The 27724-nt window shown below is 41.6% G+C and overlaps 3 protein-coding genes across 5 annotated transcripts; 2 read left to right on the top strand and 1 right to left on the bottom strand.

Annotated features, from left to right (window-relative positions):
- The first annotated feature begins 3237 nt into the window (after positions 1-3237).
- Positions 3238-13732, top strand: LOC311101922 (dual specificity tyrosine-phosphorylation-regulated kinase 1A-like). 2 transcript variants are annotated; one of them, XM_084143166.1, is made up of 12 exons: positions 3417-3505; positions 5386-5455; positions 7641-7837; positions 8032-8124; positions 8298-8486; positions 8631-8778; positions 8910-9196; positions 9403-9549; positions 9675-9815; positions 9953-10256; positions 10429-10553; positions 10904-13732. In XM_084143166.1, the coding sequence occupies exons 2-12, from the start codon at positions 5446-5448 to the stop codon at positions 11474-11476; spliced, it is 2214 nt and encodes a 737-aa protein (XP_083999292.1). In that variant the 5' UTR covers positions 3417-3505; positions 5386-5445; the 3' UTR covers positions 11477-13732. The 2 variants fall into 2 exon arrangements, with proteins under 2 accessions (XP_083999293.1, XP_083999292.1); XM_084143167.1 differs by lacking the exon at positions 5386-5455 and having other exon boundaries at positions 3238-3505.
- A 1545-nt stretch (positions 13733-15277) lies between these two features.
- On the top strand, positions 15278-19246 carry LOC311101618 (52 kDa repressor of the inhibitor of the protein kinase-like). 2 transcript variants are annotated; one of them, XM_084142744.1, is made up of 5 exons: positions 15278-15528; positions 16390-16510; positions 16675-16782; positions 16937-16973; positions 17069-19246. In XM_084142744.1, exons 2-5 carry the CDS (start codon positions 16496-16498, stop codon positions 18970-18972), a joined length of 2064 nt encoding a protein of 687 aa, XP_083998870.1. In that variant the 5' UTR covers positions 15278-15528; positions 16390-16495; the 3' UTR covers positions 18973-19246. The 2 variants fall into 2 exon arrangements, with proteins under 2 accessions (XP_083998870.1, XP_083998869.1); XM_084142743.1 differs by having other exon boundaries at positions 15284-15924.
- Positions 19247-24937: 5691 nt separating this feature from the next.
- Positions 24938-27702, bottom strand: LOC311101958 (diacylglycerol O-acyltransferase 2-like; the record flags this gene model as incomplete). Its single annotated transcript, XM_084143192.1, has 8 exons — positions 24938-25092; positions 25727-25929; positions 26076-26250; positions 26431-26635; positions 26751-26821; positions 26935-27042; positions 27330-27458; positions 27663-27702. The coding sequence occupies 8 exons, from the start codon at positions 27700-27702 to the stop codon at positions 24938-24940; spliced, it is 1086 nt and encodes a 361-aa protein (XP_083999318.1).
- Positions 27703-27724: the final 22 nt, after the last annotated feature.

Here is a 27724-nt window from a genome sequence, read left to right on the forward strand (position 1 = left end):
TCATGTTAAATAATGTTTTGTTGGCTCTGTCATTCTACTCACAATACATCCTAAAAATGATCGCCCATCGGATATCTTCAAGAATAGGTACATACAGTGGGGAGAACAAGTATTTGATACACTGCCGATTTTGCAGGTTTTCCTACTTACAAAGCATGTAGAGGTCTGTAATTTTTATCATAGGTACACTTCAACTGTGAGAGACGGAATCTAAAACAAAAATCCAGAAAATCCCATTGTATGATTTTTAAGTAATTAATTTGCATTTTATTGCATGACATAAGTATTTGATCACCTACCAACCAGTAAGAATTCCGGCTCTCACAGACCTGTTAGTTTTTCTTTAAGAAGCCCTCCTGATCTCCACTCATTACCTGTATTAACTGCACCTGTTTGAAGTCGTTACCTGTATAAAAGACACCTGTCCACACACTCAATCAAACAGACTCCAACCTCTCCCAATGGCCATGACCAGAGAGCTGTGTAAGGACATCAGGGATAAAATTGTAGACCGCACAAGGCTGGGATGGGCTACAGGACAATAGGCAAGCAGCTTGGTGAGAAGGCAACAACTGTTGGCGCAATTATTAGAAAATGGAAGAAGTTCAAGATGACGGTCAATCACCCTCGGTCTGGGGCTCCATGCAAGATCTCACCTCGTGGGGCGTCAATGATCATGAGGAAGGTGAGGGATCAGCCCAGAACTACACGGCAGGACCTGGTCAATGACCTGAAGAGAGCTGGGACCACAGTCTTAAAGAAAACCATTAGTAACACACTACGCTGTCATAGATTAAAATCCTGCAGCGCACGCAAGGTCCCCCTGCTCAAGCCAGAGCATGTCCAGGCCCGTCTGAAGTTTGCCAATGACCATCTGGATGATCCAGAGGAGGAATGGGAGAAGGTCATGTGGTCTGATGAGACAGAAATAGAGCTTTTTGGTCTAAACTCCACTCGGCATGTTTGGAGGAAGAAGAAGGATGAGTACAACCCCAAGAACACCATCCCAACCGTGAAGCATGGAGGTGGAAACATCATTCTTTGGGGATGCTTTTCTGCAAAGGGGACAGGACGACTGCACCGTATTGAGGGGAGGATGGATGGGGCCATGTATAGCGAGATCTTGGCCAACAACCTCCTTCCCTCAGTAAGAGCATTGAAAATGGGTCATGGCTGGGTCTTCCAGCATGACAATGACCCGTAACACACAGCCAGGGCAACTAAGAAGTGGCTCCGTAAGAAGCATCTCAAGGTCCTGGAGTGGCCTAGCCAGTCTCCAGACCTGAACCCAATAGAACATATTTGGAGGGAGCTGAAAGTCTGTATTGCCCAGCGACAGCCCCGAAACCTGAAGGATCTGGAGAAGGTCTGTATGGAGGAGTGGGCCAAAATCCCTGCTGCAGTGTGTGCAAACCTGGTCAAGACCTACAGGAAACTTATGATCTCTGTAATTGCAAACAAAGGTTTCTGTACCAAATATTAAGTTCTGCTTTTCTGATGTATCAAATACTTATGTCATGCAATAAAATGCAAATTAATTACTTAAAAATCATACAATGTGATTTTCTGGATTTTTGTTTTAGATTCCGTCTCTCACAGTTGAAGTGTACCTATGATAAAAATTACAGACCTCTACATGCTTTGTACGTAGGAAAACCTGCAAAATCGGCAGTGTATCAAATACTTGTTCTCCCCACTGTATACACCCCAAGATCCCAGAGAATCACTCTATTCATCCCTATCATCCATAAATCGATATTTTACAATTGGACCACTATTGGGCATTCCTCAACACTAATAGCAGGGCTCTGGTAAGTCAATATAGAATCAGAATCACACAGGACCATGATAATCAGAAATCCAGAACTGCACATAGAAAGGATGTATGCTGCCATCCATTGGCCAAAGAACATAGCACATGGATTTGCTCCATCATCATTCAGAGAGATACATTTTTTTACAAATAAGATCCCACTTGGATATTTCAATCAGGTTGCTTTCAGTAGTTTGATCTGATTTATGAATATCTTATCACATGTTAAATGTTACTAGTAAATTCATGTCAAGCGTCAAGTTTTGCTAAACAGTTCATAGAACCTTAGAGAACCTTTAAGCTGACAGCCATACAGTATAGGCTAAAGATAAATAAAATGTGGGTACCCTTTATACCTATAGTCTCTGCTATAAAGCTCAACAGCCACTAAAAGAAAAACTGTATTTAATTCTGTGTCCTCCTGTTCAGGAATGTATTTTATAGATGTGTTCTTCTATGCAACAATATCACACAGCTTGTTTATATTCAGGAATCATGATGTCAATCTGACTGTAAAGAAGACTAGGTCTGCATGTCTTGCATTACATTTTCTGAAAATGTGTTGTTGCAGTCATACAGTTTTATGACTGCCTCAAACATGGATGCAATAAAGTTTGGCAAATTCCTGCAACACAACTAACTATTCATGCTTTTTTTTTTAGAATTTAGAAATCCTATCTAGATTATTTTATTCTACCTTAGAATGTTATAATTCAATTGAGACAATTTTCCCATTAGAATTACTGATTGATTGACAAGTAATGACAGCATGCAACGTTGAATCTATGGTTGAATTATCCTCGTCATTGGTTCATCCGGGGATTTGTTAGATTGATTGACAGTTGTCATAGTAACAACTCAGGCTATCGCCATTTTGTCAGAAGGTTTTTTTGCCGATTATTTTCAAATGTTCTCCCTTCCCGCCGGAATAATGCAATCACTGGATATACCATTGACATTTGTGTTGAAAACAATGCGTCGAATGGATCGTATTATGACAAGTAAAAGGCAAATGATTTAGCATAGTTTAAATATATTTAGGGGGAGCCGCACTTATAGTTGTCCGTGTCTCTGTTGTACTGGGCCGGTTCACTGCGCAGGTTTGGGACGCGCGCCATTTTGTGAAAATTTACCCAAAAAATTGTCCAAAATAAGCGTATATCTTAGGGCATGATATTTGTTTCATATTTTTGGGATCTTGATTATTTTTCGTTATGATTGCCTACGTATGTGTTTCCCGTGGTGAGCCTGCAAGAAAACAGAACAATCTGAATGTAGCAACCTTTATTTAGCGGTTGAATTCCTAGCTACAGAATCTTGTTAGCTAACTGGCTAACTTAGCTAACCTTCGCTAGTTAGTAGCCACGTTCGTTTAGTCAACCAGCTAGCTAGCATGCGAGCTAGCTAATGAGCTAGCTGGCGCTAGTCGTCAGCTGATGCTAGTCGAAGTTGGGTGGATAACTCATTTTGTTGGTTGGGGACTCATTTGATCGTCAAGAAGTTTTACTTGGCTGACCATTTTTTTTACTTGGCTGGCAGTGGAGGATACTTTTCACCTTCACGTTACGGGAATTAGGTTGACTGTTACTGACTGTTAATTTAGCCGACGACTGGGGGCGGAGAAGCTCAAGCTGGATAAGTTGCCCTATCATACAGGTTACTTGACTTTAAATGAAGATCGTGCCATCAGAGGTGAGCCCGTGTATGAAGCTGACTATGTGTGTGTTGTGTAATAAAGGTAGCTAACGTTACATGGGGTGGTAATTAGCAAACAAGCTAGCTAATGTAACTTACGGTCATCTAACGAACGATCAGCAGCAACCATTGCATTGGCCGGATGATGTCGTCAGAATGTTGCTAACATTAGCCAGTACCGATTCGCTAGCTAACGTTTGCGCTCTGGATCTAGCTACACCTAACATTTTTTAACCTAGTTAGTTTTCTAACATTTTTTTACTAACAACATTGTACCCTTTAGCTATAACTAACGTTAGCTAATATTAGCTAGTGGCTAACGTTACGTCAAAGTTCTAACGTAAGTGAATAGCTAGCTAACAGTAGCTAACGTTGTGTTTATGGGCAAGCAAAGCTAACTACCGTAGCTAGCTAACGTTAGTTAACCTGTTAGAAAGTTGGGGGCAAGATAACGTGGTAGCGAACGTTTGAGTATAGTTACTATCGTTAGCCAGTTAACAATTCAGGCCCCATATCCAGCGTTATTGGCTAGTTCGCTAACTCGCTATTTGGTCATCTAACGTAGCTGGCTAGGAGGCTAACGTTAGGCCCATACAGCTCGCTCGCAGAAGACATCGTCACTGCAATCACACTGGCGAGAGGAAACTGATTGCTTGCCTTAACGTACCAAAGCTAGCAGGGTAACGCGTTAGCTAGTGAGCAAGCTAGTGAGTATTTGTCGTTGTAGACGAAGCCAGACTTTGCCACTGACATTTCTGCTCTTGAGAAGGCTAAACTAAACTGATGATTTGCTTTCGAAATTCCAACCATGGCGAGAAATACTCCATCACCTGTGAGTAGCTAGCTAACAGTTAACAATTCCTTATTTTGAACTGATGACAGGCCGTTTTGAGTGTGCAAGTATGTAGCAAACCTGAGTGAATCGTTTTTAATAAATAAAAAATGTCATAGCATAGACATACTTAGATATGAAGCTACATACAATACTTAAAATTCGTATTATAACGGAATATCCATGTAGCTAGGCCTGTGTTCATGCCTCAACTCAATAGCAAAGAAAGGAACTGTTCAGAAGACGGTCCTGAAAAGGGGGAATGTTTCGATCGTTTATGCTTTACAAGCAATTACCTTGTTTATCCTTAGTGGAACAGTTGGAAGCATTATCTCTACTTTATATGCACTGTTCTGAATAATTTAAATGGTATACAGTTGGTGTTCAAAACACTTTTGCATTGCAATGTTGGCTTATACTGCATATCATATTTAGCAAGCCTTCCCACACTAAAACTACTTAAACTCATTGTTCATACATGTATATTACACTTACAGTGTAATATTTGATTGCCTCAACAGCAACTAGCTAATAAAAGACATTCGGGCCATCTTCATTATATAAAGTTAATGAAGCTCCAGAACTTTGACAATGAGTAAAGACATTCTGAGAGGAGATCTCTAGTTTTACTAGGTCCACAACAATGGTCAAGCTGATTTGACCTGCTTGTTAGGATGGCACCTGTCTCAGTGTGAACCATGTTTCTGAACTGTTCTTGCAAAAAGTAAACAGTCTCATACATCATGCATTTATATGGTTAATTGTGTTAGGCATGTTGAGAATAATTGGTTCACTGAGATGAACCAGACTGACTTGGAAAATGTGATTGTTGGAGTGATTAGAGCTTTCTATTTTCTAAAGTTACAAAATATGTGCATTTTACAATAAATACTTTCAATTTTTTTTATATGGGTCATCCCTTGCCTTTGCAATGTTTTGGTATTTTTCCTACTTATTTTTTCCATCAAAGTTTTTGTGCTTTTGGAAAGTAGATCCCACCTAAAATGCACAGTCAATGATACTTATCTCTTTTTGTTGTTTATAGTGGGTTGTGGTTTGCTGCTGGACTCTCCTTCCAGGATGATATGACATTTTACAGGAGACGATGCATCCAGGTTAGCTGCAATATCTGACATCTTTTCTCTTTGGTGGGGAGGAGGCAGTCTTCTGAATCCCCCCCCCAACCATATTATCTTGTCAATCAGAAAATATACATTAAACATAATAGTCAATTATTAAATAAAGAAGTTACCTGCTTACTTCAAAACAACTTTCAGTTGTCGGTGCAAAGCAAATTGCACATGATGAAGACATTTCCACCATAAGTGAAACATTTTTCTAACACAGTTATTTATGTCAGTCACAGTAGATTTATATTATTTATTAGACTTTCCACATGTCCAAATTCAGTCTCTTTCAATTCTTCATTACCACTGCCTTGTTGTGTTCCTTTCGACCATTACAGTGCATTCTCCCTGGAATTTCGGTTGCATTATTAAGCTTACAATTTGGGATTACATGAAATGGAGTGAAGTTTAAAATAGAACCATGGTGCACCTCAAGATGTCAGCCAAGAAAGTGGAGAAGAAAGAAAGAAATGCCAGTCATCCTTACAGACTAGTCTTTTGCATTTAGTAAGCTTGGAAGCATGCTTGAACAACTGGCAAGCAGTATTATTGAACAGTTACACAAAGGACAAGCGTGAACTGACCAGCCACAGATATAATACATCATTATATAAAGTACTATATAATATTAAATGTATATTATACATATAAAATAATATAAATCACAATTTATAAAGTATAGTACTGTACTACTTATCATGAGAAACAGGGTTAGAATAGGCTACCGTGTTTGTCAGATTCTGAGGTCACCCCCACAATCAGCAATCAGTTATACCTAATACATGTTTGTAGCTCAATTGGTAGAGCATGGCGCTTGTAACGCCAGGGTAGTGGGTTCGATCCCCGGGACCACCCATACGTAAAAATGTATGCACACATGACTGTAAGTCGCTTTGGATAAAAGCGTCTGCTAAATGGCATTTTATTATTATTATTATTATTGTGAGTATGACATGTCAGAAATGGCAAATTACAATTGTATAATTCTAAACTGGATTCTCCTGGACTGTACATGTCATGTACATGTCTACTGTACATCTTTATTTCTAAGGTTCTCCTAATAATATCTATCTGTCTGGATAGATTTGTTCCTCCACAGCTGGGTCTGCTCTGTTTCTAGTGCGCTCAGATGGAGTGCAGGTTTTGGGCTGTGCTGCTATTTTGCTGCCAGGCTCTAGTGTGCTGAAAGCGGCCTCTAAGTGTGCCAAAGTTCAATTTTATTTCTTGTTTATTTCTTGCTTTCTCATTGGAAAATGGGAGCTGCTCTGCCCTGGCAACAAAAGTAGGCTATTTGCATACTGCGTTGTGATTGGCCTGTGCATTGATGGGCTTGCCAAATCACGCTGTATCTCTGTAGTGATAGGCTATGCTAATTAGGTGCTGTTGCTGGGATTCTGAATAGTGGTTACTGTGTAGTGCTGGTGAATTGTGTTGTCTGGTGAGGGATGCTGATAGATGAACAAGCTACGTAATAATGTTCTCATTCCTTTTTACATTAAGAGAAAAATGATTCACTACCCAGGGTGTATAGATATTTCATTTTTATTCCTTATTTTTAAAGGTACATAGTCTAGCCTCCCCCCCCCCCACAAAGTCTAATAAAAAGATAAATGCCAATATTTTCTTTACCATATGAACATGTTTTGGTATATATTTCTGTTTTTTAAGCCTTTACACAATGTACAAGGACCTAGATATATTGTATTATTACTAGTATAAGCCATGAACTTCCATTCGATACAAAGGGGCTGTTCTGTCTCATGGATGCTAATACAACAAACATACTATATATCATTTGAATAATAGCACTATTTAACAGTCATTGATGGGCCTATATCTCTTCCTACTCATGTCAATGTATGAGGTAAATTACATTGACCGTAACATGTTAGTTAGAATTGATCAACATCCCATTTCAGAATTGTAGTTGATAATCATTGAGATTCATAATACATAGTAAGGGTTAAAGTTCAGTGTGCTGAAGTGTCTTACACTTGTAGACCTCTCGAAGTGGTATTTTAGATCAGTTTGTCAAGGCGGGAAACCTGCCATTGACAGAGAAATCAGTCTGAAAAATCCAATTGAGTTGTCACTTCATCAGGGGAAATTTGTATGTTTTTTTTAATGTTTTACAATTTCAGCATTCATTTGTGTCAATGTTGATTTCTTTCAGGAGGAGAGACTTCAGCATGCAAACCTTCGTCCGTCCGGCTTGCGCCCTCTTTTTCTTTCCACGCTGCTGGTCTTCAGATGGCTGCTCCAATGCCCCATACGCACCAGCAGTACAGTGACCGCCACCAGGCGAGCACAGACCAAACTGCTGCGGTCCTACCGTACAGCGACCAGACGCAACAGCTCACTGCCAACCCGGTATACAAGCAACACACAAACCTTTCAATTTGTTACAGACACAAACTTTCAAAAATTTACAGAATCATACACTTTTTAATACACACACTTGCCCAATAGAAATCAGAACTTTAACTAGCCTATCATTTCGATTGCAAAGTGTAAGAATAAAAAAATGTCTGAGATAATGATTTTCTTGTGATTTGTTGTTACAGAGGCACATGCCCCAGTGCTTTCGTGACCCTACTTTGGCTCCCCTGCGGAAGCTCTCCATAGACCTTATCAAAACCTATAAACAGATTAATGAGGTGAGACTGGTTTCTGCTGTTTAATGTACTGCAATTGTCACAACATTTAATATTTGAGTGTTTGAATTGCAGATGTAACAAACAATGCAAGTTTTGAATATTTTTCATATTGTCAGTTAGATCAGGAAGTACACATGCTCATGTCTGTATTTGGGTTATTTCCTGGACTTTAGGTGTATTATGCAAAAAAGAAGCGGCGGCACCAAACGGGTCAGGGTGAAGACTCCAGTCACAAGAAAGAGAGGAAGGTCTTCAACGATGGCTATGACGATGACAACTACGATTACATTGTCAAGAATGGGGAGAAGTGGATGGACCGCTATGAGATTGACTCCTTGATCGGCAAAGGGTCATTTGGACAGGTACACTTTTGTAAATAATTCAACATGATTCCCATGATCAACTTTGGAAATTGTTTTCAATTTGAGCACTTGTGTAGCTAGTGTGATTTTTAAAACATAACAAGAAAATATGTTGGTGTTTTTTTCTCCTTGGGATTGCTGTAGGTTGTAAAAGCTTATGACCGTGTAGAGCAGGAGTGGGTTGCCATCAAGATCATCAAGAACAAGAAAGCTTTTCTCAATCAAGCCCAGATTGAAGTGCGCCTTCTAGAGCTCATGAACAAACATGACACCGAGATGAAATACTACATAGGTAATGCACTATAGTGCTTGTCTGTTGTCCAAGCCATTATGGCGCACTGTCATGTTTTACACTAATCTCTCTTGTATGTGTATCAGCCAAACTTGACTGACAGAATGTCTCCTTTTCCTCCTGTCATGTAGTTCACCTGAAACGTCACTTCATGTTCCGGAACCACCTCTGCCTGGTGTTTGAGATGCTCTCATACAACCTGTACGACCTGCTGCGGAACACCAACTTCCGCGGCGTCTCTCTCAACCTGACCAGGAAATTTGCCCAGCAGCTTTGCACTGCGCTGCTGTTCCTGGCCACGCCCGAGCTCAGCATCATCCACTGTGACCTGAAGCCTGAGAACATCCTGCTGTGCAACCCCAAGAGGAGCGCCATCAAGATAGTGGACTTTGGCAGCTCCTGCCAACTGGGACAGAGGGTATGCTAATCCACTACTTATTGTCTTTGTCCAAAATAGTTTAACCTTGTATCTTGCACAAGTCTCATTTCTTGCATATGTTCTGTATACCTCTGCCGTATGTTCTGTTCTCAAGATTGTTGTAACGCTGATATCTGTAATGAATAATAATAATAATAATAATATCTATAAGAATGGGTTGTGATTGACGCTTTCTCCTTTCTCAGATATACCAATACATCCAGAGTCGTTTTTACCGCTCCCCAGAGGTGCTGCTGGGCATGCCCTATGATCTGGCCATCGACATGTGGTCCCTTGGCTGCATCCTGGTAGAGATGCACACTGGAGAGCCCCTCTTCAGTGGAGCCAATGAGGTACAGTGTGCTTGACTGACTAGCTGGAGATCATTTTAAATGTAACCAACTCTGAGTGAATGAATTTGATACATGCAATTAACATTAATCCATGGCAATATTTTGTTCTGTTCTATAATTCTCAGGTGGACCAGATGAATAAGATAGTTGAAGTTCTTGGTATCCCCCCCAATCACATTATGGACCTAGCCCCAAAAGCCAGGAAGTTCTTTGAGAAGCTATCAGATGGCACATGGAGCGTGAAGAAGACCAAAGATGGCAAAAGGGTGAGTGTTCTGCAGTTCCTTCTCAATGTGGTGTCCTTACAGTGGCCTTTGGTCTATTCATGTTCAAGTACTTGATACCCCTGTAAGTACCTAACACCCCCCCCCCACCCCCCCCCCCCGGTCTCTCCTCTGAGCAGTATAAGCCTCCAGCCTCTCGGAAGCTTCACTCCATCCTGGGTGTGGAGGCCGGGGGTCCAGGTGGCCGGCGGGCGGGGGAGTCTGGCCACGCCGTCGCTGACTACTTGAAGTTCAAGGACCTGATCCTGCGGATGTTGGACTACGACCCCAAGAGCCGCATCCAGCCCTACTACGCCCTGCAGCACAGCTTCTTCAAGAAGACTGCAGACGAGGGGACCAACACGAGCAGCAGCGTGTCCACCAGCCCAGCGCTGGAGCAGTCCCAGTCCTCTGGAACCACCTCCAGCACCTCCTCCAGCTCAGGTAACACTCCCTGGCTCATATCTCAAAGTGGTCCCTTTTCAGTGCACTGGTGGGAAACCAAACAGTTGGTGGTGCTTAAAGTATTTTCAACCTTTTCTAGGTTGTCATTTTTGCACTGTCTTTGAGTGTGATGGACTTAGGCTGAGGTTGTGCCCTCTTCTCTCTCTTGCAGGAGGATCGTCTGGGACCAGTACCAGTGGCAGAGCGAGGTCAGACCCCACCCATCACCACCTACACAGTGGAGGTCACTTTGGGGCAGTGCTGCCAGCCATCGACGGTGACACCCTCTGTCCACAGGTGACATGTCTTTGTCATTCATTTGAAAAAGCGAATTAATCAATAGACAAACCCTGTTGTAAGTCCTAATGTAGTCAATATTATTTAAGTGTAATTAAATGCACTGGGAATGGAATTGTATAACATTTTCCAAGGAGCATTTGACAAGAGTTTTGAAATGTACATTTTAGTCATTTAGCAGACGCTCTTATACAGTGCGGCTTAGTTAGTGCATTCATCCTAAGATAGCTAGGTGGGACAACCACATCACAGTCATAGTAAGTACATTTTTCCTCAATAAAGTAGCTATCAGCAAAGTCAGTTAGTACGAGAGACATTAATTGATTTCTCTATCTGTGGTGCACTGACAGGCAAGAAAGCCTTACCCTCCCCCATTGGTTTGGGGAGGCGGTGTTGGACCAGAACCGGAGGCCGGAGAGACCCACCCAGTCCAGGAGACCACCTTCCACGTCCCCCCTCAGCACCCCAAGGCCCTGCACCCCCACTCCCACCCCCATCATCACCACGGGCAGGTGATGGCCACACGGCCCCGCCCGAGGCACTACACCTCCCCCACACACAGCGCCTCCACACAGGACTCCATGGAGGTGGTGCATGGCCATCTGTCCATGACCTCCCTGTCTTCCTCTGCCTCCTCTTCCTCCACATCTTCCTCTTCCACTGGGAATCACGGCAACCAGGCCTACCAGCTCCGCCACCTGCCCTTTGGGCACCACGGCGGCCTGAGCATGGGGATGGGCGCCTTCTCGAACCCCCGGCAGGAGACAGGCATGGCCGCCCACCCCGCTTACCCCATGGGCACAAACACTGGGCCGGCCCACTACCTACCAGAGGGCCACCTGGGCATGAGGCAGGGAATGGACCGGGAGGAGTCTCCCATGACTGGAGTGTGTGTGCAGCAGAGTTCTATGGCCAGCTCGTGACTGCACTGACATTTGGCTGTGTGTTCCCCCTGTGCGTCATTTTTAAGGTGGTGTTTTTTACTACAGGTGTGTCGAACAAAAGCTGCTCACGTCAGAAGGGAGATATCGCTGAACCGCTACTACAGAGAAGAACCTTTGTTAAAATAATATGTGATTTCCATCATTTTTCCTTTTGCAATCATTAGGCACATAGTAATGTTGCAGAATAACCATAGTAAAATTGAGACATCCATCTGCCATTTCACAAAATTCATGTGACAAATAACCACCATCTGGTATTATGTGGCAAAATCTTCTGGTGAGCATTTGGGGATAATGTCGGAAGCAGTTTTACAGGTAGCTGTCTGATGAAATGCTAACACATCCTCTTATATCAAACTGGAATTTCTGACATTTTTGTTCCACAGGTTGTTGGTTGTTTTACCCTTTTTAAAGTGAATTTTAACAGAAGAGCTGCTTTTAAAACCTGTAGCTTGACCAGGAGGAAAGTGTTTGCGGTGATATTTCGTGTTGTCTGTCGGTATTGTGTAACTCTGTGAGAGGGGAGCACATAGCAGTGGAGTTCCTATAGCGTGCGCTGGCCCAGACAGTGGAGCGAATACCCTGCAAGTGGAAGATGTCGAGTGGGAAGGTTCTAAGGGGGGGGGGGGGCTGCCCCCCTGGGGGCCTGGTGAGCCGGGCCTGGCCCCGGCCTGGCACAGACGAGAGAGCAGAGATCCAGCCCAGCGCGGGGAAGACTGGTTCAGTCAGTGGCTGGTTCTCAGATAACCCTTTGGCCTTACGATTCATGGACTTGGAATGGGTCGGAGCTGGACATTATCATTTGATTTAAGATGGCTTTTCTCTATTTTTATCTGTAGACAGCCCTTAATTCTTTAAGGAGAATAAAAATCATAGAAAAAGGTCATTAAGAATGAGGATTTCTGAGGCCTTTCTCTACAAAGATTTCTCATCTATGGGGCCCCACTTTACAGGGTCTTGTACACTCTAATCTCCTAAACATTACTTCCTTAAATTCTTGTTCACAGATTAAGGATTTTGCGGTGGAAATAACTTTTTCCAGAGTCCCCCCCTCCCCCCCTGTTTGCATGTAGTTCCTCATCTGAACACCTGCACAAATGTCTATCTTAAACACGGAAACTGAAAAAAACTAAAAAAATATTTAAGTGACTGCCTTTCTTTCTCCTCAAATTATGCTGTGAATTTTACAAGAATTTATTTTCCCTTTGGATATTTTTTTATACTAAAGCAGTTGTTTTATAGCATATTAGGTGTCTGTAACCAATAATGTAGCAGTTCACCACTTTTGACTCAATTTATCAAGATCTTATTTTAATGTCAATACAAAACAGCTGCAATATATTGCTTTAGCAAAACTGGAAACCATTGTTGAATTTAACTGTTAGCTACCGTATATTCTAAGCAGATTTGGTTGCAACGTTTTACCAAACCTGTTTCCATATTAATTGGTAGATTATTTTTGGGAGTCTCTTTTAACCTTGGTATGTTTAGAGACATTGGTAGTTACTCTGCAGGCTCCGGAGTAGCAGAATTAAAAGCTGATGGTTCAATGGAGAAAACTGCACTCTATTTCTGCATTTCCCCCACCCCCACTTATACTATTTTAAAGGGTTTCGCTGCCTTTCATACATCATTTGGCAACATGCTAGCTACTGCCATAAAACTCAATACTATTGCAGTCTCATTACCCTGGCAGTGTACACACAATTGCAGTAAATCTGATTTTCTAAATTATTTGTGATTTGAGTGATTTGGCAGTGCACCTCCTTGTGAGCCTGGTCCTATTCAAATGGAAAGGGTACCAGTCAGCCCTCTTGCTAATGTCCTGAGCATGTGTGCTCAACTTTGGCAGACATGCATGTCCGTAGAACTCTACAGTTAGTAAAGGCATTTTTCGTTCATTTTATTTTATATCAGGGATTTTTAAGTGCTTTTTTAAAATGTTTATTTTATTTTATTTTTGTCAACTCTGGAAAAGTAACAAGACCAAAGTCCTGCTCATAACAGCCTTCTTAGTTAAACACCAACCGCAGGACACCATTCTATTGTCATCATAGTTCAGGGGAGAGACCATCACAAGGAAAAAATCATGTTTTGTATAACCACAAACTCAAATGTAAAGCTACCTGTAATGATATTTAAATTGTATCTGAATGTTTAGGTTATAATCCCAATCATTTTCATACCCCTCTTGGTTTTGGAGACTCAGAAACTGGCACTCATACTGGTACTAAACATTCCAAAATAAAGATTAAAAAAAACCTCAAGTGTGAGCCTGTTTCAGATCATGCTGATTGACCTCTGATCTAGAGCAGTTGTCATGAAATGCAGCCCCTTTTTAATAGTGGAAATAGAATTTATGTATATATTTATATTTTTTTAATAAAGGAAGTATAGAACTCACTACCTTGCTCCTGCTGGTATGTTGATTATGTTTGTCAATTTGGTGACCATTCAGTGGGCAAGATCTCAGTTTTCTTAGGCAGTGGTGTAACATGGCCTCAGGGCAGAGGTACTTGACTACATCAGGACAACACTATGAGGTAGGGTTTGAATCAAACAGGGAAAGCTAGATCTTCAAACCTTAATTTTCACAGGGTATATTGTAAGTGCATGTACATCCACAAACCTTACTTTTTGGTTGTATGAGAAGCACATGATTGAAAAAAAAAAGTGGTTCCATTTTCAATAAGGCTGTTATGTTTGTGGGTTTCACACGTTTGTTGAGTACTTGTTGACATATCCCTCACCCTACAGAAACCCAAGTCCTCTGATTTTCATTTCAATATATTTTCCTTAATTTTTTGATTTCGCATTTTATCAAAAAAAATTGTACATGCAACATGCACTATAAAACTGAACAGCATGGAGAAAAGGATAAGTCCATGTATCCACAGATTGTAAGATCTAGTCAAGACTTTGCTGTGTATATGACAATGCCCTTTGTATTATATTAAGACAGTCTTATGTATGATATATAAAAATAAGTTAATTGAACTGTTGTGAGCCTCTGTTCCTCTACATATCTTCACACACACCAGTGTGTATTTCTTCCAGGAATACACTGTCTTGTCTCAATGCTATTTATTACCTGCACAAATACCAAATAAATAACCATGATAGTGGCCACCTTTCTGCTCAATAACTGTTTAACGCCATAATAACTCATTTGTGTAGCCTATTATTATGATTCAAACTCATTGATACACTCGGATCAGCACAACAAACCAAAACGGTATAGTACTAGTGTTGGGAAAAAGCCTGAGTGATTCTTGAATAATACACAACAGCAAGCTACACGATTTCTCGTCCGTTGGTCAAATTTTCACTATGAGAAAAAGTACCTGGAATTTCTTACTTTATAGTCATGTTGATCAACTGCATCTATGCTGTGGCTCGTTGGTCTAGGGGTATGATTCTCGCTTCGGGTGCGAGAGGTCCCGGGTTCAAATCCCGGACGAGCCCCTTTTTAAATTTGGAGCGCAATGGTAGATGGAAATAGTTGAACGCTGTACCATAGCAACAACGTGGTGAAATTACGTAGAATATAACAGAGGTTGAACAATAATTTTGGTGAAATTACATAGAATATAACAGAGACTGAACAATTTTTTTTTGACTCCGTGAGTTCTATTTTTCCATCGTTTTAACTCATGCAAATTTATAGAGAATTCACCATGATTCCATCCACAACGTTGACGGTTATTTAATTTCAGACGTAAAAAGAGGGCTCGTCCGGGATTTGAACCCGGGACCTCTCGCACCCTAAGCGAGAATCATACCCCTAGACCAACGAGCCAGATAGAGCCAGAAGCTCATGTGTTTTACCTTTATTCACGCTTGTTTTGAAGTGCATCAGTGTTGGTTTTTTCCATGAGCCCAAACTGTAGCCGTTTAAAATGTACTATAGTTCGCATTTTATGTCCAATTGCCATGACAAACCAGCTATATTTAACGAAATCGTCAGCGTAACGTTGAAGACAGCGCGGTCATCTGCAAGCCTCTGTTCATGGGTTTTAGGCTGATCCGAGGTAAATTTAGCTTTTAACCCTTACAATGTAAATGTAGAATGGTTGTTAGTTAGAGCTGATCCTGGATCTGTGCGTAGAGAGAAAGAGAACGCCAATGAGCACGTGACGTGAAATACATTGTTTGTGGAACGAAGGCAGTTCGGTTTCCTCTTTCTCAACTCCTCCAGGCCACGTTTAGCACTGTTGCGCGTTTTTTAGGTTAATTTAAAAGTAACAGGTAGCTAGCTTGTGTAATTGACATTATTTAAACGCAAAACATATTTCTGAATACTAAATTCATTTGAAATTGAATACACGTTTATGCACAATGCCCAATTTTTGCGCGGCTCCAAATTGCACCAGGAAGAGCACTCAATCCGATTTGGCTTTTTTCAGGTTTCCAAGAGATCCAGAAAGGTATGACAAAGTCTGATAATCACAATATGAACCCCTACTTTTCTCGGGGAGTAACCAGTTATACGATAGCTAGCTAAATCTAGCTATGTTGTGTTCAGTAACACGCTAGTCATCATTGCTAACTTTAGTATGTGAAAAATGGCTAGCCTGCTTGCTAGCCAGCACACTTGCAACGAGCTAGGTGGTGTGTGTGGAGTTGTATAGATAAGTTAGCCCCCCATGGCATTTGTGGTGTAGATCCATCGTACCTCTGGTGAAACGATTGGGAAATATATACATTAGGTATCATTTAATTCATGGTTCTCCAACTCTGGTCCTGGAGAGCTAATGGGCATGCTGGTTTTTGTTCCACCCAAGCATTAACACACCTAAATAATCCATTAATCATCGTCTTCAGTCTGGACCTGGTAACTAGGCTTATCAACAAAAAAAGCCACCTAACCCCTCCTATTATGGTTTGTTCAGATGTAGGCTCTGGGTTGAGAACTGTCGCCGGGCGGATTTGGAGGCGAAAACATCAGACCAACTCAATAAACACTACAGACTGTGTGCCAAACACTTCGACCCGGCTATGGTTTGTAAAACAGTAAGTGCGTGTCAAACCACAAATATCTTTGTTTGAAACATGTCCACCTCACTGAACAATCTCTTTTTAGAGATGATCATAATCTTACATTTGAGAGGTCTTGAGCTGTGTTTTGATATTCATGTATTTGAATAACTTGTTTTGTCTTCATTATTATTTTTCAGAGCCCTTACAGAACAGTACTGAAGGATACTGCTATTCCAACCATATTTGATTTAACAAGCCACCTCAAAAATCCTCATAGCAGACATCGCAAGCGGATCAAAGAATTGGTATAATGTATTTTCTTTTTTGCAAGAACTTTAGTGTTGCTTCATAAAGGAACAGTTTTGTGAACTACTACTGGCTTCATTTCTGTAGGTCTGTTTTCAATGTAATAGTAAACATAGTTACATTGTCTTGTGTTTCAAATAATTGTTTTAACAGACTGAAGAAGACATAAGGAGAATTAAAGAGAGAAGATGTAAGTTGCATTGTTTTTGTTTAAAAGTATTATTGTATCCATACTCGTGTTGAACATGTGCTTATATCGAATTTCATTTTTTTGTTTTCTTGCAGTGGCATCCTCCATTGAACAGCTCCACTCAAAGAAAGACATTGAGGCAACCGAGGGTCAAGATGCCGCTGAGGAGGAAATCAAGCTGTCCCCAGAGGAGAAGGAGTTCCGAGATTACCTGAGGTCTCTTTTTGAGATTGTTGTCATGCTAGGAAAGCAGAACATCCCATTGGAGACCAATGTCCCAGAAGGAGTGGAGAGAGACCCCAGTAATTTCCAGGCCTTACTGGAGTACCGCATTAATGCTGGAGACGAGGCTCTGAGGAGGCGGTTTGAGGCCACAGCAGTGAATGTGGAGTACCTCTCCGCGGCCCAGCAGAGCCAGCTCCTAGACGTCTGCGAGGGCACTGTCAGAGAGGAGGTCCTCATGGAGGTGAGAGAGAGTCGCTTCTTCTCACTGGTCACAGGGGACCTGGTGGAGTTCGCTGGGGAGAGACACCTGCCTCTCTTCCTGCGGTTTGTAGATCAGTCCAATGCTCTCAGGGAGGAGTTCTTGGACTTTCTGCCGTTCGAGGGGGACGAAGCCTCACTGGTAGAGAAGCTGGAGACCCAGGTGACAGACGGCTGGGGGCTGAGGATGGAGGACTGCCGCGGCCAGGCCCATGTAGCCACCGGCACCTTCGCCACTAAGATGAAAGCTGTGGCAGTCGGACTGATGGGAAAGTACCCCATGGCAATGCACACACCTTGTTCCACCTGCGCACTGAATATCCACCTGGCCAACAGCCTTCCCTTCCCCAGCGTTCAGGTTGTCATGGCAACCCTGAGAAAGATTGATGTCTTCTTTAAGCAGTCTCCCTCTTTGCAGGCTGAGCTGGAGAAGGCCATCTCTGTTTACCACCAAGGAAATGATGAGAAGGCAGCCGAGCTGAAGGAGGCCTGCAGCTCTAACTGGACAGAGCAGCACAACGTGTTTGAACTGACTGTAGACCTGTTTGAGTCCCTCCTGCTGTGCATGGACTGCATTCGGGACAATGAGAACGTCAAGTTCCCTGATGCTGTGACTGGGGACGCCTACTCAATCGCAGAGGCCCTGGCTGACTTTGAGTTCATTGTCACCTTGGTCATCCTGAAAAACGCTCTTTCCTTCACACGAGCCTTTGGCAAAAACCTGCAAGGGGAGGCCCTTGATGTGTTTTTCGCTGCCAACAGTCTAACAGCTGTCCTGCACTCTCTGAATGAAGTCTTCGACAACATCGAAGTCTACCATGAGTTTTGGTTTGAGGAGGCTGTGAATCTGGCAGGTACCATGGAGATCCCAGTGAAGGTGCCTCGTCTGTTCCTCCGGAAGCACCGTTCGGCCGACGCAGGCGAGATCCCGCCAGAGACTTACTTCAAGGAGTACGTGACGGTCCCGGTGGTGCGCGGCATCATCGATGAGGTGGACGACATCTTCTCCCAGAGCAACCTCAAAGCCCTCAAGTGCCTGTCCCTGGTCCCTGCCATCATGGGCCAGATGAAGTTCAACACCTCAGAGGAGAATCATGCAGATGTGTACCGCAAGGACCTCCCCAACCCAGACACGCTGCCCGCTGAGCTGCATTGCTGGAAGATCAAATGGAAGCACCGGAGCAAGGAGGTCCGCCTGCCCTCCACCATCCACGAGACGCTTCAGCTGTCGGACGTCAAGTTCTTCCCCAACGTCAACTGCTTCCTGAAGGTCCTGACCACCTTGCCTGTCCTGATGCTGGAGGACAGCAGCAGCTCTGAGACATCCAGGAAACGCCTTCAGACTTATCTCAGTGACACACCTATCAAACACAGGTGCAAGAGTCTGGCCGTGCTCCACATAAACTCTCACCTTAAGCATGACCTGGATGTCATGGTTGACAAATACTGCAGACTGTACCCCGAGGATGAGCCTGAACATGAGGCTGAGGCTGAGATCAGCACTGTGGTGATATAGGATATTACGTTTTTTCAGTATAAGGGTACAAAATCAAATTACATTCAAATGAAGTCTCCCTGTTGTATTATAGCTTTAGTATTTGATAGGTTCATGTGAATTGTAACTGTAAAGTCTGAGTAAAATATGACCTCTAGATAAGGGTTCTTTTGGGCATAATTGTGTAACATTTTGATCATTAAAATTGCTCTGTACCTTAAGCATATATCCATTAAAAGTTTTTTTTTTTTTAATGATATTTTTTTCTAATTAAATGCCACTTGGTGTCTTGGATGCTACTGCTCTTTATTTGATGAGAATTCATCATATACATTTATGTTGCTTTAGGCCTACAGCCAATTAACTATAGGCTACCACTATAACTCCGGAGGGTAAATATCTATTTGTCACCATTATTTGCAAGTCTGTTTTATGGCAACTTTACAAAAAAGGTTATACCATTTCCCTCCTTTATGCTACAAGCATAAGTCTACCAGTTACTGTGACCTGCCCATGACCTCGCGCAGAGGCGGGAAAATTATCCCAAGATATTGTAATGATATAATGTTGCAATTTTACTGTAGGCTACATTAATGGTAGGATGTCCAAGTGTTATTTGGGAAAATCCACAAGAGGATAGTCCAATCTCAAAAGTGGCAAAGTACAGTCGTGGTCAAAAGTTTTGAGAATGACACAAGTATTGGTCTTCACAAAGTTCGCTGCTTCAGTGTTATGAGATATTTTTGTCAGATGTTGCTATGGTATACTGAAGTATAATTACAAGCATTCCATAAGTGTCAAATGCTTTTATTGACAATTACATTAAGTTTATGCAAAGAGTCAATATTTGCAGTGCTGACCCTTCTTTTTCAAGACCTTTGCAATCTGCCCTGGCATGCTGTCAATTAACTTCTGGGCCACATCCTGACTGATGGCAGCCCATTCTTGCATAATCAATGCTTGGAGTTTGTCAGAATTTGTGGGGTTTTGTTTGTCCACCTGCCTCTTGAGGATCGACCACAAGTTCGCAATGGGATTAAGGTCTGGGGAGTTTCCTGGCCATGGACCCAAAATGTTGATGTTTTGTTCCCCGAGCCACTTAGTTATCACTTTTGCCTTATGGCAAGGTGCTCCATCATGCTGGAAAAGGCATTGGTCGTCACCAAACTGTTCTTGGATGGTTGGGAGAAGTTGCTCTCAGAGGATGTGTTGGTACCATTATTTATTCATGGCTGTGTTCTTAGGCAAAAATGTGAGTGAGCCCACTCCCTTGGCTGAGAAGCAACCCCACACATGAATGGTCTCAGGATGCTTTACTGTAGGCATGAGACAGGACAGATGGTAGCGCTCACCTTGTCTTCTCCGGACAAGGTGTTTTCCGGATGCCACAAACAATCGGAAAGGGGATTAATCAGAGAAAATGACTTTACCCCAGTCCTCAGCAGTCCAATCTCTGTACCTTTTGCAGAATATCAGTCTGTCCCTGATGTTTTTCCTGGAGAGAAGTGGCTTCTTTGCTGCCCTTCTTGACACCAGGCCATCCTCCAAAAGTCTTCGCCTCACTGTGCGTGCAGATGCACTCACACCTGTCTGCTGCCATTCCTGAGCAAGCTCTGCACTGGTGGTGCCCCGATTCCGCAGCTGAATCAACTTTAGGAGACGGTCCTGGCGCTTGCTGGACTTTCTTGGGCGCCCTGACGCCTTCTTCACAACAATTGAACCTCTCTCCTTGAAGTTCTTGATGATCCGATAAACGGTTGATTTAGGTGCAATCTTACTAGCAGCAATATCCTTGCCTGTAAAGCCCTTTTTGTGCAAAGCAATGATGACGGCACGTGTTTCCTTGCAGGTAACCACGGTTAACAGAGGAAGAACAATGATTTCAAGCACCACCCTCCTTTTAAAGCTTCCAGTCTGTTATTCTAACTCAATAAGCATGACAGAGTGATCTCCAGCCTTGTCCTCGTCAACACTCTCACCTGTGTTAACAAGAGAATCACTGACATGATGGCAGCTGGTCCTTTTGTGGCAGGGCTGAAATGTGTTTTTGGGATTAAGTTCATTTTCATGGCAAAGAGGGACTTTGCAATTAATTGCAATTCATCTGATCACTCTTCATGACATTCTGGAGTATATGCAAATTGCCATCATCAAAACTGAGGCTGCAGACTTTGTGAAAATTAGTATTTGTGTCATTCAAAACTTTTGACCACGACTGTACATATCGTCATCCCGAAAGAGAGCCATAGGCCTAGTAATGGCGTCTTTTTGTAGGCACTAATTCCGCCGTGGTTCGTTGGACAAGGCCTATGGGGAAATAAATGCAGTTTTTTTATATAAACACAGAAAATAAGATCATAAAGGTCATGTTAACGGACTGATATTATCTAATAGAACAAAAGATCTCATAACACTGTGTTAAACTCAGACCTTATTTTTGGCATTTACAGTTGAAGTCAGAAGTTTACATACACTTAGGTTGGAGTCATTCAAACTTGTTTTTCAACCACTCCACACATTTCTTGTTAACAAACTATAGTTTTGGCAAGTCGGTTAGGACATCTACTTTGTGCATGACACAAGTAACTTTTCCAACAATTGTTTACAGACAGATTATTTCACTTATAATTCACTGTATCACAATTCTAGTGGGTCAGAAGTTTACATACACTAAGTTGACTGTGCCTTTAAACAGCTTGGAAAATTCCAGAAAATGATGTCATGGCTTTCGAAGCTTCTGATAGGCTAATTGACATAATTTGAGTCAATTGGAGGTGTACCTGTGGATGTATTTCAAGGCCTACCTTCAAACTCAGTTCCTCTTTGATTAACATCATGGGAAAATCAAAAGAAATCAGCCAAGACCTCAGAAAAAAAGTCTGGTTCATCCTTGGGAGCAATTTCCAAACGCCTGAAGTTACCACGTTCATCTGTACAAACAATAGTACGCAAGTATAAATACCATGGGACCACGCAGCCGTCATACCGCTCAGGAAGGAGACGCGTTCTGTCTCCTAGAGATTAACGTACTTTGGTGCGAAAAGTGCAAATCAATCCCAGAACAACTGCAAAGGACCTTTTGAAGATGCTGGAGGAAACAGAGGGTTGCTTGCAAGCCGAAGAACACCATCCCTACCATGAAGCACGGGGGTGGCAGCATCATGCTGTGGGGGTGCTTTGCTGCAGGAGGGACTGGTGCACTTCACAAGATAGATGGCATCATGAGGAAAGAAAATTATGTGGATATATTGAAGCAACATCTCAAGACATCAGTCAGGAAGTTAAAGCCTTGGTCGCAAATGGGTCTTCCAAATGGACAATGACCCTAAGCATACTTCCGAAGTTGTGGCAAAATGGCTTAAGGACAACAAAGTCAAGGTATTGGAGTGGCCATCACAAAGCCCTGACCTCAATCCTATAGAACATTTGTGGGCAGAACTGAAAAAGTGTGTGCGAGCAAGGAGGCCTACAAACCTGACTCAGTTACACCAGCTCTGTCAGGAGAAATGGGCCAAAATTCACCCAACTTATTGTGGGAAGCTTGTGGAAGGCTACCCGAAACGTTTGACCCATGTTAAACAATTTAAAGGCAATGCTACCAAATACTAATTGAGTGTATGTAAACTTCTGACCCACTGGGAATGTGATGAAAGAAATAAAAGCTTAAATAAATAATTCTCTCTACTATCATTCTGACATTTCACATTCTTAAAATAAAGTGGTGATCTTAACTGACCTAAAACAGGGAATTTCTACTAGGATTAAATGTCAGGAATTGTGAAAAACTGAGTTTAAATGTATTTGGCTAAGGTGTATGTAAACCTCCGACTTCAACTGTATATATGTTAACTAGGCACTACATAATTTTGGTTCTGTAGTTATCCGTTTTGAGCAGTTTGATTAAGTTATAGTTAATTGTATTGTTAACAAATGACAAGAAAATGAAAAGTGAATATTGCATTTTGAAAAGCAGATACTTAAAATATTTATCCAAATTGAAAGAGTGATTTGGTGCAGTGAACAAGTGACTTTGTGAATTTGTTTGTTTTACTCAGTCAATTGAAAATGCGCTTAGAGTTTAGAAACATGAGCCATTTTGATTATCTGTTTTGATTTTTGTGCTTAGAGTTGTGAACATGTACCACAAACTTGTGAAAATTGCACCAAAGTGATTGAAAAAAACTGGTTCAACCAATAAAAATACATTTTAGATTAATCTGATAAACCCATTTAGAGTCTCTTGCCCTAGTTCCTGCTATTAAATGCTTGAGTTTGAATGAAAGGAAGCCATTGTTTAAGGATAAATACCAATTTTTTTAGGACATGCTGGAAAGTTAGATTTGGAGAGTGTTATGTTTCTTACTATAATTTCTCATATTGCTTTAGAAACAAGGTTCAAAACAACACCTCCTTCACAACTACCACTGGCACACAGACAAATATATATTTATGTTAAACTTGTCGATTGGACCCATGTCATAATATATATATTTTTTACTGTAAGTGCAAATAAATCTCCTGCAACAATCAAATAAAACACGTTCATTTTGGTGAGATGTAAAGGCAAGAGACATACTTTTTTTGGGGGAAATAATCATGCCAATATACATGACATTTTAATAATGTATTCTACAGCTGTTTGTCTCATAAAAATGCATTTCATTTGTTGGTTCACTTTCAAGATTCGGTGTCAACCCAACTTTATGATACTACTATAAAGTATTTTGTTTATCCACATTTTGATCGTTTAGCCGTAAAATCCAGAACATTAAAGCAACAACAATTACAGGGTGAATGGCTCGAAGGCATCAGTTCTTAACAATGAACAGACAAAGATATCAAACGTTTAATAAGCATATGTTTGAGAAGCAACTGAAAGTCAATATGGTGACTTACTGTATCTTGTTAAGCTGTGGTAACAAACACATTAAACCATCAACAGATGCACATGATGGATGAAGGGCTGGGCACCACTGCACTGACTGACAGGCAGATTCAGGGCTTTCAGTGAGGGCTTAGTGGCTTAGTGATTCAAACTATGATCAATAACATCAGAGGGCACCACTGAGAAATTATGGAATTCATACTTTATTACCATTTTAAAGAAGGAAAAGACATGTAGTGTGAAGACAGTTTCATGTTTTTCTTGTTCAATGCCCTTCTAAAATAAAGGGGGAATGTTATAGTGTGAATATGTTTTATTAAGACCTACATTTTTATCATTGTTATGTGAACAGATAGTCTCAGATTATGATAATGTGGTAGCTACATATTGAACCTCACTTGTTATTATGTGGAAAAATGTAGATACATTTGTGAATTTAGATAAATAGTCTCTCTCTGAACAATATATTCTTTTAAATATACACACTGAACCACTGAATAGTTATATTAAAACATACAAGCAACTAATAATACATGATAATGCATGCCTACTTTACAAAAGGTTTGAATAGCTGGCATACGTTCGTTCGTTCACTGTAGTGAAGACACCCCTGTGTGACCATGAAAGTGACTTGTTAAGACAAATACAGCAAAGATTTGACATCACAATATTCTCTCTCAAATATCTTTGTAAAATGCCCCAAAACAACCCAGTTCTGATTTTTAAAAATTTTTATTATGGATTTAAAATACACATTCTGTTTTATTTGTTTCAGCAGAACCATACGTTGAGAGAAATATGCTGCCCCCTGGTGGTTATATTAAAGTGAACGTGATGAGAGCAATAATGCATAAAATGTGTTACAGCAGGCTATGGTTCCAGACAGGAAACAACAAACAACCCAGGACACTTCACCTAGTGACTATCCTAGAAAAGAACCGGCAGCATTTCTGTCTATTGTGTTTCTGTCTGTCTTGACAGGTAGCCTTTGACCTGTGAGATTGTTCTGTTAGTCACAGCTTCAGTCATTATGTACAAGGGCTATCTGGAGCAGCCAAAGAGTAGTGCTTGTGTCTGACCCGTCCAGGGTATGACCACTCCTCAGTGAATCACCAGTACATCCTCCTCCCTCAGCCCAAAGTGGGTCTTGTGCTTGTCAAAGAGCTGTGTAAGGGAGCTCATGTACATGGTGTGGTAATGATCCACTTCTTCTTGGCTGGGTGAACTGATCTTGGGCATCTCCATGGGTTTTCCAACTGAAAGGCAAAATCATTTTCTAACCAGATGGCAGTCTCAGTGTTACTCACTCTAGAATAGATAAAAATGGACTTGAATTCTATACTGAACAATAATATAAATGCAACATGCAACAACTTCAAAGATTTTACTGAGTTACAATTCATAGAAAGAAATCAGTCAATTGAAATAAATTAATTAGGCCCTAATTGACAAAACTGCACATTTTAGAGTGGCCTTTTATTGTTCCCAGCACAAGGTGCACCTGTGTAACGATCATGCTGTTTAATCAGCTTCTTGATATGCCACACCTGTCAGGTGGATGGATTATCTTGGCAAAGGAGAAATGCTCACTAACAGGGATGTAAACAATTTTGTGCACAAAATTTGAGAGAAATAAGCTTTTTGTGTGTATGAAACATTTCTGGGATCTTTTATTTCAGCTCATGAAACATGGGACTAACACTTTTCATGTTGCATTAGATTTTTGTTCAGTATAGATTAGATCCAAGGCCATTCTCCACATTCATAACTTAATGGCACTTTGTTTTAGGTGAACAGAAATTACTAACAAATGATATGATCAAATGGTAATTACATATAAATAACTTTACAGAAGACCCCTAGTATTTCTAGGGAATATGGTAAGCTTACCAACTGAGTTGATAGGTTTGGAGTAGGGAAACAGGCCCCAGGTGTCAGGGGAGAAGAGGCCCCGGCCCTGAAATACACAGGGGGCAAAGCCCAGGATCTTCTGTAGTCTCCTCTGGATCAGCCTCCACCACGATCCCTCATCCAGTATCAGCTGCTTATACACATCATTCTCCCCAAATGAGTACACAGGCACCAGGTCAGCCCTGGTAGACAATAACACAATAAGACACAACACAACATAGTCAGTCTCACCTCCAGATGATTAGTTTGACAGTCTGTTCAAAGTGTATCTGCTTGAATAAATGTAGCTTTCTGGTGTGGATCATTTGTGTATACCATGGGGACTCACCCTTGTTGCAGAGCCAGTTTCACAAAGCCCTTGCGGTTCTTTAGGGTGATACAATGAACTCCTGGAGTACAGTCCAGAGATTCAGCTGCCCCTCCAACAGTAATAACGACTGCATTCCCTGTCCCATTACATGACAGAATGAACTCCAGTGTGGCGCGATTCACAGGACAAATCCCTGAATAATAATAATGAATCACTTTTTAGGACCAACATTTACAGAACTACTCAATCATATCTATAAATGAAATCTTTACTGTCCTTGAAGGGAAATTCATCTACAATGTATGTTCACGTTACGAACAATCACTCATTGTTTTAATATGGGTTGAGACTAACCAGAGACCAGTGTCCTCACCTGCAGACATCAGGTACTCTCTGGCTAATGGCATGTGGAAGTTCCCAGCCAGGGTAGCCACAAATGGTGTTATTCCAGGGAATTTAGCTGAAAAACCATTGGCCTCTGTCGCAAAGTTACAAAGTGCTCCAAAACAAAAGATTCCATGTGGGTGGTAGCCAAGGATATAGTTTCGATTGGTCAACAAGTTGTGAGTCTTGATAAGCTGAAGTCACAAGATTGTTAAATATGAAATTAAACTAAATATCAAATATTGGCTTTAACCACAGTTAATTTGCCCTTGGAATGTGACAAATCAGTGTGCAGTTACTATCACTCACTCGGATAGGGAAGTAGTCTCGGTAGTGGGTCCACACTGTCCAGTTCCTCACCCACGAGAACCTTCGGCCAGCTAGGAGTCAACACACCATATCATCAACAAAAAGCTACAGTAAGTCTGAAGAACAACCAGTGCCCTACTCCAGCTGTATTCTCTGAAAGGCTGTAATGTAGCGTTTAGCTTGCCTTGTTTGTGTGTGTTCCAATCATAGAATAGCCAGGTGGTGTATGAGGCTGTGACCCACCAGTAGTCAGTCCAGAGGAGGTACAGCATCACCACAGAGCATATAGGACCTGGTCCAACACAGAGAGGCAAGGGGATGAAACCCAGATGCACTTTGCATTGACAAACATCCTATTGTATTTTAGAATCTGTAAAAATACAAAAATGTATACAAAAAGCACACAAGTTTGAGAATCATAATTGACTATTTGTGGTGTGTCATAGCCAGTTCGAGGTTGTGCAACCCATTAACACTGTGGTGCCGTGTTTATGCCCTCTAGTACGCAACAGTAAAAATCTAAAATCCAGTGCTTTAGCCATTTGACAGTGGTGTATAGAGCTCAGCAGAGAATCTCACCCATGATGAGGAAGGAGGCAATGAACTGCATGACAGAGAAGACCTGGACCTGTTTCTCCAGCCTGGGGCACCAGGCCCAGCGCACTGAGAGCAGGGACTGCAGGGCCGACAGGATGATGGAGCCAGTGCCTGGAACACATCACATTAGGATTGATTAAGTTAAATGTCAACACTTTGCTACTTAAAATGCAATCAGATTCTATTTATGCGAACTTGAAAAGTACACAAAATATGTAACAATATTCAACACAGTTTGTGAAAGAAATAAACCAAACTTAATTAAGAGTGAAGATACTGGAATGGATTTATTGCACCCTGTAAAAATGATCTTACCTCGCAAGACACCAATGTATGCCGCAAGTATTGTCTTCATAACTACAATATTGAACATAGAA

The sequence above is a fragment of the Coregonus lavaretus genome (assembly GCF_964263955.1).
Source record: "Coregonus lavaretus genome assembly, chromosome: 26".
In the NCBI taxonomy this organism is placed as follows: Eukaryota; Metazoa; Chordata; class Actinopteri; order Salmoniformes; family Salmonidae; genus Coregonus; species Coregonus lavaretus.

Coding starts and splice junctions, on each gene's coding strand:
- LOC311101618 (XM_084142743.1), top strand. CDS start 15,836: ATGCCCAATTTTTGCGCGGCTCCAAATTGCACCAGGAAGAGCACTCAA. Junction 15,925..16,389: donor TTTCCAAGAGATCCAGAAAG/GTATGACAAAGT, acceptor TGGTTTGTTCAG/ATGTAGGCTCTGGGTTGAGA. Junction 16,783..16,936: donor GCAAGCGGATCAAAGAATTG/GTATAATGTATT, acceptor TTGTTTTAACAG/ACTGAAGAAGACATAAGGAG.
- LOC311101922 (XM_084143166.1), top strand. Junction 7,838..8,031: donor AACAGCTCACTGCCAACCCG/GTATACAAGCAA, acceptor TTGTTGTTACAG/AGGCACATGCCCCAGTGCTT. Junction 8,779..8,909: donor CGAGATGAAATACTACATAG/GTAATGCACTAT, acceptor CCTGTCATGTAG/TTCACCTGAAACGTCACTTC.